At 47.1% G+C, this 11415-nt stretch overlaps 3 protein-coding genes across 3 annotated transcripts; 2 read left to right on the top strand and 1 right to left on the bottom strand.

The window, feature by feature from the left end:
• Positions 1–4279: 4279 nt before the first annotated feature.
• Pmar_PMAR012149 (histone H4, putative) lies at positions 4280–4591 on the top strand (the record flags this gene model as incomplete). Its single annotated transcript, XM_002775970.1, has 1 exon — positions 4280–4591. One exon carries the CDS (start codon positions 4280–4282, stop codon positions 4589–4591), a length of 312 nt encoding a protein of 103 aa, XP_002776016.1.
• A 1548-nt stretch (positions 4592–6139) lies between these two features.
• Positions 6140–6844, top strand: Pmar_PMAR012148 (DNA-directed RNA polymerase II largest subunit, putative; the record flags this gene model as incomplete). Its single annotated transcript, XM_002775969.1, has 5 exons — positions 6140–6164; positions 6333–6406; positions 6469–6564; positions 6608–6762; positions 6808–6844. The coding sequence occupies 5 exons, from the start codon at positions 6140–6142 to the stop codon at positions 6842–6844; spliced, it is 387 nt and encodes a 128-aa protein (XP_002776015.1).
• A 2641-nt stretch (positions 6845–9485) lies between these two features.
• Pmar_PMAR012147 (hypothetical protein) lies at positions 9486–9733 on the bottom strand (the record flags this gene model as incomplete). Its single annotated transcript, XM_002775968.1, has 2 exons — positions 9486–9605; positions 9659–9733. The coding sequence occupies 2 exons, from the start codon at positions 9731–9733 to the stop codon at positions 9486–9488; spliced, it is 195 nt and encodes a 64-aa protein (XP_002776014.1).
• Between the last annotated feature and the right edge of the window lie 1682 nt (positions 9734–11415).

The following is an 11415-nucleotide window of genomic DNA, read 5'->3' as shown; positions in this document are numbered from 1 at the left end:
ATCATCCCACGAGGCCCCAACGTGGAAGTGCCAGTAGTAAGACGGATCCCGCGAGTGAGGTGACTCCATAGAGTGAAATGTGGGTGGACAGCTGGCAGTGGCATAAAGAGGACTTTTAATGGATTTTACTGCGAGATGCGGTGTTTTTCGCGTTTTTTCCCGTGTAAAACGCGAAAAACGCGTATTTTCTGGCGAATTACGCGTTATTCCGCGAAAAATGAAGGTGAAGTGTTTTTCACTGGTGTTTCCACCCTAGTCGGTGCATATTGCGATTTACTCCATGTGAATTTCGCGAACACATCGGGGAGTGAAATTCATTTTATATGCCTCTTTTCACGTCTCCAAATCGCGAATAGTTTCACGAAAGTCACAATCTCCCTTTTGAAATGCATGGTGTAAAACGCTGGTTACTCGGAGTTTTTCGCGTTTATCGCGAAATGCCGGGAGTGTTTTACGTAAAATGTGATGATTTGTCCGGTGTAATTCGCGAAGTGTTTTCAATTCACTTCACATCGCGAATATCACGTTTTTCGGATGGAGTATTACGCCACTCCGCGTAAAACGGGCGACTACATTTATTCCTACTCCAACATTGTATAGGAAACTCCTGAGCTGAGCTGAGGAAAGCGATTACATATATTCCTACTTCAACAAAAAGCACTACTGGAAAATTGGTATTAATTCAAACCACTCTTTTCTGTCCTCCTAAAAAAGAAGCCACTATTCAGGTCGGTATCGAATCACATGGAATCTATCTATGTACATCAATTCGATGATGATCCCCACTTCGCGTGGTAGGATTATCTATGTATATGCACACCAGTTTGATGATGATCCCCACTTCGCGTGGTATGCTTATCTATATATGTACTCAATTCGATGATGATTACCACTGCGCGTGGTAGGATTATCCATGTATATGTACACCAGTTTGATGATGATCCCCACTTCGCGTGGTAGGATTATCTATATATGCACATAAATTCGATGATGATCCCCACTTCGCGTGGTAGGATTATCTATGTATATGTACACCAGTTTGATGATGATCCCCACTTCGCGTGGTAGGATTATCTATATATGTACATCAATTCGATGATGATCCCCACTTCGCGTGGTAGGATTATCTATGTATATGTACACCAGTTTGATGATGATCCCCACTTCGCGTGGTAGGATTATCTATGTATATGTACACCAGTTTGATGATGATCCCCACTTCGCGTGGTAGGATTATCTATTTTTCATGCACACCAGTCTGAGGACTAATTCTCAACGGCTCGAGGATATTCTAAGGACACGGCAGTACTTGAGTTCCTTTGAGGAGGCCCTTAACATCGTGAAGGAGACACACGTCACCGGTGTGGACGGAGCTGACGCTGGGACAAATGGATGTTCTTGTGTAACGACACGAGGTAACTTGTGTATAATGCATTCGAAAAATCCTTCACAGTTGTCGAGTTGTCAAAATTGCTTGGTGAGGATCGTTTTCGAAGGGTAATCGCTGAGCTGGATATTCCGTTTCCGGACTATTTCGCCCACTTCAGGTATCGCTCCGCAGCGGAGTCAGCAGTTCCTTATACCTCTATTGGCCCTTTGGGGCCGACTGCTGGAGCTCCATCGACAATTTATGACTTATCAAATTATCAGGTATCTTCCTTCGTAGTCTTGTCACGCATAGTAATCATTGCGTATTGGTAACCATTCGTGATATGAAAAACACTGGTGAGGAATATATTTCACGACTACTGCAAAGCACCGCGAATATCGAGTCTTCCACAGAGAATTACGCCACTTCACGTGAGACGAACGAAACTCCATTATTTACGTGTTCCCATAGTGAAACTTAGTATTGCACTCACTGAAATGATGATCGTATTTATTCGTACGTGAAGATGCTTTTTGAGATCATCACGTTACCTTCTGGAAATGCGTGATCGTTGGGCGTTTATGTGATATCGATTCTCATTAATCTCGGTGGCTAACGCCCATTTTTCTACACTTGCATATTGAATCGGTGCGCACTGTAGAAGTACTTTTAAAGGTTCTCACGAATTCAGTCTTGACTTTGCGGTATCATGATGATGATGAAGTTTTCTATGCAAAATTCGTTGCAACAGCAAACCGAGACGGGAAAAATGCAACATGCAGGGATCGAACCCGGTACCCCCCTCAGGTGCTGGTCATGTTCGACCTCCTTTGCAGACGATCCAGTGAGAACTGATTTCAATCGAATTGTACGTTATGACTTTCTGGACTTATGGACTATGCGTGCAACTTTATGGGAGTCCCATAATGGGACATATCAGAAGTGAAGGCTGTCAGGACTGCCTCGCCTCACTTGTCCGTGCTATCATGCTGCGTAACAGCTGACGACCTAATACGAGACATCTATCTCTAGGTACTGGTGTTACTATAATACTTAACAATATCGAGGCGACTATCATGTTGCTAACAGCTGACAACCTCATACGAGTCGTCTATCCTTAGAAACTGATGTTACTATAATACTTGACAATATGGAGGCCACTATCATACTGCGTAACAGCTGACAACCTCATCTTGGCTCGACAGAAATGTTTTTATGTAGTGCTGTTCGGCCCCCCGCCAATGAGCTCCTAAAACGACTCGATTACGATTGTCTCATCAATGTTACTTTGCAAGTGAAGGGAACATCTAGAGCTTCCCTCAAACGCGTCTGATGTCACGGTCCCGACCACATCAAAGATACTCGTACCATACCATTTGCAAACATGGATCAATTCACCCAATATCCTTAACACCATAACCCATAATATGTTGGGAATATCCAATGTAGCACCAGATACGGTTACCAGGTTGGGTGCACTTCACCAAACTTTGCAGCACAAAAATTCACGTGTGCTTATCTGGGCGGGCGCTAAGTTTAATGGAGTGTGACTTTGCGAGTCGGTGCGCAATTGTCCAAGGTGAGAAGATACGTGTTCGTGATTGATCAGCTGTTACACAGCATGATAGTAACCTCGATTCCGTTGGATATTGGAGAAGTCCCGATATAGAGATGGTTCGTATGGATTTCTACGAGGTTATCGCTCGTATCAATGGAAAGAGAGGAGAGGCCTTCTGTCAGCATCACGTGATGTTATGGTGTTTGATCTAGATAGATGTCAATTGTTATACAACATGACAGTAATTGTCTCGCCCATGCAATATAAAATCAATGACACTGTGTGAATCTGTGTCCAACCCGAACTGATCACACACACAGCTGGTTGAGAAATCCGCGAGATATTTGTTTACACAACGCAAAATGCCAAATATAGTTTGGCGTGCGCTGAGTTTCAAGGTGTGTGACTTTGCAGAGCAATATGTATAATTTCTACTACGAATTTTATAGTACATGACGATTCTGCAAAAGGACAGTGTAATTTACACTGTGTAAACTCAATTGTTCATTGACTGAGCTCTTTTCTTCCTCACACATTATGTGTATTGTCGAGTTGTTAGTGTTCGTTAATATATCCGGGTGACTCTATTAACCATCTTTGTAGCAATCGAATTTCATATGGTTGACGGGGGACGGTATAGAACGGGTGAGATACCCTACTCGCATGTGATGAATTTAGTAGATGCGCACGTCAGGTGTTGAACTTGTCTATAATATTGATAGTGTATAGTTGGGGTCAGACTTAGGAATCTACCATGTCTTTTTGGGATAAAAGGACAATATTTCTGTCATTGGAAGAATGTCAGCTTTCTTGTGGTATACGGGACCGTTATGGGATATGTGTATGATGGATAGCTAACAAATGCATCAGTAGCGTGTCTCAGTGTTCGGGAATATTATTATTGATCGGAAACCTGATGTGTGGGGTGGATGCTAGAAGGGGATCTCGGTCTAGGCAATTACGATTATATTGTGTTAGTTCAATGACTGATCACAACACTGTTGAATCGTCAGTGTTCGTCAATATATCCGGATGATTCTGTCAACCGTCTTGGGCGTCTTTCTAGCAGTCGCGTTTTATACTATCTATGGGGATTCCCCATTGGGGAACGGTATCGAACGGATGCGAGACCCTACTCGTGGAAGAAATGGCGTCGAGCGGACTTATGGCAAAGTGTACCGGCTGGAATGGTAAAGTAGATGAACATGGATCAGGAGATAAGTTGTGGATCATGTGATTTATATCAATTATGTCCTTGTGTCGCTACGCCCAGTATTTAGCACGCTCTTGATGCGGTGAAAATGCATTGCGTTGGGATTGAACCCAGGTCCTGTTGTTCAGTAAAGTATCACATGTCCGGCCGCGGTAAAGGAGGTAAGGGTCTTGGCAAAGGCGGAGCGAAGCGTCATCGTAAGGTTCTGCGTGATAACATCCAGGGTATCACCAAGCCGGCAATTCGAAGACTGGCACGTCGTGGTGGAGTGAAGCGCATATCTGGCCTCATCTACGAGGAGACTCGAGGCATCCTGAAGGTCTTTCTCGAGAGCGTTATCAAGGATACGGTTACATACACTGAGCATGCTAGGAGGAAGACGGTTACGGCCCTTGATGTGGTGTATGCGTTGAAGAGGCAAGGCAAGACTCTCTATGGCTTCGGTGGTTAGTTATGAATTCACTTGTATATTTTTTTTTCATCGTCATTCTGCTAATGATTCAAGTCCATTACATTCAGCATTGAATATCGACAGCATGTGGTTAGTGTTTTCACGCCAAACGGTTTGCGTTGTCAGGTTGCATCTTCCCCATGCTCGATCCGCTTTGGTATCCTGGGTCGTAAACGATCGTATTTTGTGATTGCTGGGGACTTCACAAATTGTCTGTCGTGGAGGTGTGGTATGAGTCCGCTTAGGTTTAGCGAGAGGAATGGATTTGGTTTCTAACGTAGAGTGTTTTTATTATAGTAGATGAGTACATTCACTGTACTACTGTGACTCAGAGCCGGTAGTAGTTTTTGTGGCTACGGGAGTAATCTCACCTGAAGTAACAAGATGATCGCCATAGTGGAAACGGCCGTCGCTTCAGTAACATTGTCCGACTCGCTTCGATCATCTCCAATGGTCTCGTCTGCATGAGGCACCCGGGCCGAAGCAGCAGAAGCTAGGCGTCTGCCAATACCTGCAATACGGCCAGGATTTAGTCTCTTGTATCAATCCGGTTGCACGCGTGCACAGATGTTATCCTTTAATGATGAATGTCTATATAAATGGAAGACAATTACGATGGTCAACGCATGTTATCCGCTGTTGTTAGGTGGATAGTATTGTACCCGCATCACCTCCTAGTAGACGATGATGATGCTGTCCGCATGTCTCCGAGGTGAGCTATGGGCGGCGGCAACAGCAGCGGTGGGACTCTCCGGCATTCTTCATGCCGTCATAGTGAGCCATGGGATGCAAATTTCTATGATACGAATCAGGTTGGGGGTGTTCTCACTAACTCAGTGAGTCATTTACAGTGACACTGAGGCTATGAGTTGAATATGAATTATTGTTGTTATTTAATCAGTGTTGGAAACTCCATCAGTTAAGGGGAACGAGAACACATATTCCAACTTAAGAAATGTTCTCGTTTCCCGGTAAAATAATTTGCGGTAGAAGTGTACAGAAACCAAGAAGAATCCCCCGAAATAACTGTGGTTTGAGTATATGATCGACGATACCAATGGTGTGTCTGGGGAAAATCACGTCGTATACCCAGATCCTATTTCATCCAGATGTTCGCACATCTATTCTGGAGGAAGACAGGCAGCTGGTGGAGGAGGAGGAGTAGGTTTATGGTCATCGGCCTTCCCATCTCAACTTGGTCGTTTTTAGATATTACGAGTTGCCAGAGGACGATTTCGACTCCTCACGATGCAGCCCGTGGATACTTCGTATCAAACTCCGTGATGATTGATAGAAAACTCTCGACTCGACCCGTTGGTCAGAAGATAATAAGATGGTTACTTGCTCATCTTGATCAATCTTGGATTTCCTCAACGCTGTTCAGGTTGAAGGCTACGGCGGGGATGTCCAATGCATCGTATCTGATGATAACAGCGAGAATCTGATAGTACGTATTAGGCTACTCCGCGATACTGAGGTACTGTCACTATCACTGCTACTCTACAACGATCGTGTTTACAATAGACCGCGGAGGACGGGTCTCCTGAGATGAAGGATGATGAGGAGGATGAGGGTAAGTTGGTACTTTGTAGGAGTATGAGGTGTGGTGGCAGTTTATGATGGGGGGGGAGGATTTTCGTCTGTTCAAAAGGATGGAAGGCGCTCTACTCTCGGACCTTACTCTAGAGGGTACATAGTAATCACTTCCCTTGTCGTTGTCTACACTGCTGTTGTTGGTAAGGTATACCCGGTGTCACTAAGTGCTACATGAGACAATACAATAGGGTTCAACACAGCAGTGATGTGGGCACATTCGTAGGCACTTGTATACGTCTGAGGTCGGGGCTGGATGGCTGTTGTTTGTAGGCTCGTAGCAGGTCCTCCAAGCCCATCTACGATACCATCTAGCGTCCAGAAAGCTATTGGGAAGGGATAGACTCCGGCAGAGGGCAGTCGATTGGCTGTTGGGAGAGGTGAGGTTAGTAGGGAGGAACTGGGAGGTGACCTTATGATCAGGTGGAGCAAAGATTCGAGAAGTCCCTAATTGCTGCTGGGGAGAGTGTTGGCACCATCGCGGCGCAGAGTATTGGAGAGCCCGCCACCCAGATGACTTCGAACACTTTCCATTTCGCCAGTGTTGGTAGCAAGAATGTCACTCTGGGAGTTCCAAGGTGGGATCGGTATTGAGACCATTGTTGGAACTAATGTTGCTATAGACTTGAAGAGATCATTAAAGTTACTTTAGCAACTTGAAAACTCCCAGTAGGACGGTGTAACGGTACTTGGTACTGCGAGAGGCAGCTAAGGACAAAGGTAGGGGATCCCTCGTCGGAATAGTAGTGGTAGTAGGAGAAGTAGTAGTAGTAGTGGTAGTAGTACCTAACATCTACCTAACATTAGCCATGTCCGGCTCCATTCTAACTAACTTGAACCATGTCCGGCTCCATTCTAACCAACATGAGTTCTGCCCGGCTCCATTCTACCTGATGTATCACATGCCCGGCTTCATTTTACCTAACACTAGCCATGTCCGGCTCCATTCTAACCAACATGAGTTCTGCCCGGCTCCATTCTAGCTGATGTATCACATGTCCGGCTTCATTCTACCTAACATTAGCCATGTCCGGCTCCATTCTAACTAACTTGAACCATTTCCGGCTTCATTCTAACCAACATGAGTTCTGCCCGGCTCCATTCTACCTGATGTATCACATGCCCGGCTTCATTTTACCTAACACTAGCCATGTCCGGCTCCATTCTAACCAACATGAGTTCTGCCCGGCTCCATTCTAGCTGATGTATCACATGTCCGGCTTCATGCTACCTAACATTAGCCATGTCCGGCTCCATTCTAACTAACTTGAACCATGTCCGGCTCCATTCTAACCAACATGAGTTCTGTCCGGCTCCATTCTAGCTGATGTGGCACATGTCCGGCTTCATTCTGCCTAACATTAGCCATGTCCGGCTCCATTATAACTAACTTGAACCATGTCCGGCTCCATTCTAACTAACTTGAACCATGTCCGGCTCCATTCTAACCAACATGAGTTCTGTCCGGCTCCATTCTACCTGATGTGGCACATGTCCGGCCCTATTATATCTAACATTAGCCATGTCCGGCTCCATTATAACTAACTTGAACCATGTCCGGCTCCATTCTAACTAACTTGAACCATGTCCGGCTCCATTCTAACCAACATGAGTTCTGTCCGGCTCCATTCTACCTGATGTGGCACATGTCCGGCTTCATTCTGCCTAACATTAGTCATGTCCGGCTCCATTCTAACTAACTTGAACCATGTCCGGCTCCATTCTAACCAACATGAGTTCTGTCCGGCTCCATTCTAGCTGATGTGGCACATGTCCGGCCCTATTATATCTAACATTAGCCATGTCCGGCTCCATTATAACTAACTTGAACCATGTCCGGCTCCATTCTAACTAACTTGAACCATGTCCGGCTCCATTCTAACCAACATGAGTTCTGTCCGGCTCCATTCTACCTGATGTGGCACATGTCCGGCTTCATTCTGCCTAACATTAGTCATGTCCGGCTCCATTCTAACTAACTTGAACCATGTCCGGCTCCATTCTAACCAACATGAGTTCTGTCCGGCTCCATTCTAGCTGATGTGGCACATGTCCGGCCCTATTATATCTAACATTAGCCATGTCCGGCTCCATTCTAACTAACTTGAACCATGTCCGGCTCCATTCTAACCAACATGAGTTCTGTCCGGCTCCATTCTACCTGATGTGGCACATGTCCGGCTTCATTCTGCCTAACATTAGTCATGTCCGGCTCCATTCTAACTAACTTGAACCATGTCCGGCTCCATTCTAACCAACATGAGTTCTGTCCGGCTCCATTCTAGCTGATGTGGCACATGTCCGGCCCTATTATATCTAACATTAGCCATGTCCGGCTCCATTCTAACTAACTTGAACCATGTCCGGCTCCATTCTAACTAACTTGAACCATGTCCGGCTCCATTCTAACTAACTTGAACCATGTCCGGCTCCATTCTAACCAACATGAGTTCTGCCCGGCTCCATTCTAGTTGATGTATCACATGTCCGGCTTCATTCTACCTAACATTAGCCATGTCCGGCTTCATTCTAACTAACTTGAACCATGTCCGGCTCCATTCTAACCAACATGAGTTCTGTCCGGCTCCATTCTAGCTGATGTGGCACATGTCCGGCCCTATTATACCTAACATTAGCCATGTCCGGCCCTATTATAGTTCCATAATAGTAGTTTGTAGTTCTATCCTCCTCAAGAGCTGGTCCAGAAGGTGGAGGAGACCCTGGATAGGCTAAGGGTCATTCGAGGCCTTACTGATGACCAAGTTCTAGGGTGGGAGGCTCAGCATAACGCCACAGTGGTAGGTGTTTCTACTACACTATCGGGGTGTGTCATTGCACTGGACAGGTCCTCCAAGCCCATCTACGATATCATCTAGCGTCCAGAAAGCTATTGGAAAGGGATAGACTCCGGCAGAGGGCAGTCGATTGGCTGTTGGGAGAGGTGAGGTTAGTAGGAAGGAACTGGGAGGTGACCTCATATAAGCATCTCGATATAAGCACCGCTAACACGCCCGCTCTCTGAAACTCCTCCACGGCGATTGCCAGGACTCCTGGTGACCTCGTTATGTTTATGCAGTCCACCCTCATCATCCCCCTCGAAGAGCCCTGCTCGCCTGGCCCTTGTGGCCCACAAGTTGTGGGCCACCTGCCCGCCCTTGCCCTGAATCAGGCTCGGACATTTATCTCTGGTGCCCTGCCCGGTTGTTCAAGCTCGTTCGCCGGCACGCCGGCCTCACGAATAGCTCTTCCCGCGTCACATTTCATGTATTCCATAGAGCCATGCCCTTTGCATTTGCAGTGTTCACAGGTCCTCTGCGATGCCGGCAGGTTCCTCAGTGTGCAGTCCCTCTGTTGATGCCCAACCTGACCATACCACGCGCATCTCTCTGGTCTGTTCCCATAGCCCTCGCTTTCCGGGTGCCTGCCAGCACAGACAAAACACACCCTGGTGTAGTAATGGGGTCTAACCCTCACCCTGGTGGCCCCGATGTACAGGGCGTCTTTCGTACCTCCCTTCCCTAGGAACCTATTGGCCATCGCCTCTTCCATTTTGACGATGGCAGTGGCACTGGTCGGCTGAGCCGACTCGGCTCCCCTTGCGCATCTTTCTTCGTGCATATTTTCACAATTTCCCATGGGACCTCCTCTGGAATCCCGTTCCTTCTAACGATCTCCCTCCTCAAGCCTTGCTCACTGGCGAGAGCGAGCGGAATGTCCGAAATGGAGAGCTCGCATGACTTTTGGGCCAGCTCCTTTGCCGACAGCCCTGGTGGCGGGGCCCTGAGAATGTCCTGGAGGCTCCCGCTATCGCCTAGTTCAATGGCCAACCCAAACGAGGTTCTCCACATCCCAAGGATCTTCCATTGCGCTCCTTCCTCCCTGAGAGCCGTTTCCTGCATCTTTTTGAGGCAGGTCTTGTAGTCCTCGTCGTTAAGGTTCGGCCACCTTCTCCCCTGTGGGATCCCCTGAAGCCTGCTGAAAAGGGTGATGACCAGCAGACGTTTGGGGCTACCCCTCTGAGGGGCATCTGAGCGCTTCCTCTGTCTGCCCCGGTTTTTGCGACCCACTTGTGTCCAACCAGCTCCTTCTACCTGTTGCGAATCGCGATTCGCTACCCTAGAGTCGGCCCTCCTCTGGCTGGGTTGTCCGGGCGCCCTCCTTGGTGCCCCGTCAATGGGAACTAACCTTCCGTCACTATCTCCTCGCTGCGGGTTCGCTCTCTGCCGACCCCCCGATGCAGAGCGCTGTGGGTTGGGACCCCTACCAGCTGTATGCCCTGATGCTGCCCCTTCCGGCCTATTGCCGGTGCCACGACGGACACAAGGCTCCATTCCTCCTATGTTGCTCGCCTGGCCGTGCTCTTCAGCAACACTAGCGACCGCGTTCCTCTCCCTTTCCCCCATCTTTCTCGATCTTCATTTTCATTTGTACTACTCTTTTTTCATAATATGTTTTGAGTTTCACCCGTTTTACTGAGGTGGCCTAATACTGCATGTGAAAATATTGCAATGTTAAATGAAATGTGAAACATGTTCTTCATTAGTGTGGTTCATATAACGGGTGAAACTCCATGAAATACATACGAAATATTCACTGGACAAGGAGTTCCATAATGGGCCCATAAGTATACAAGCGGGAGGAAGGACGTTCCCGATGAACGCGCAGGAAACCGCGCTGCGCGTTCATCGGGGGTGTCGATAATTGATGTGAAATGAGCAAGAACGGTTTAGAGACTCGCAACTGCGTTGTCGATTTCCATGGGACCGCGACCGGAAGAGGTTTACGGAAGGTCCAGAGATCGAATCCCACGGAGTGCGAAATTGAAGTGCACGACACTTGAAACTTTCAAGTTGAAAGATGCTCGTATTTCGTGCATTTCAATTTCGCACTCACATCCTATAGTTGGAATGGTCTAATCGGTTGCAGAGGTTGTCTGAGACGCGGAAGGTTCAGAGATCGAATCTCAGGGTGTCCGAAATTGAAATGTATGACGCTTAAAAAGTGCTCGCATTTCGTGCATTTCAATCTCGCGCTTATATTCTATAGTTGGAATAGTCTAATCGGTTGCAGAGGTTGGTTGATATACGGAAGATCCAGGGATCGAATCCCACCGAATTCCAGTATTTCAGTCTAACCATCATGGGTAGGCTCGTACGGAAGGTTGATACGGTCAGTGCATCAAGTTGATGCACTCCATATACTTAAAGACTATAATATACATCGTCAATCGA

This window comes from Perkinsus marinus, assembly GCF_000006405.1.
Source record: "Perkinsus marinus ATCC 50983 genomic scaffold scf_1104296955112, whole genome shotgun sequence".
NCBI classification, from domain to species: domain Eukaryota; phylum Perkinsozoa; order Perkinsida; family Perkinsidae; genus Perkinsus; species Perkinsus marinus.
Note: the sequence above shows the minus strand (reverse complement) of the source record. Positions and strands in the feature narration are given on the sequence as shown.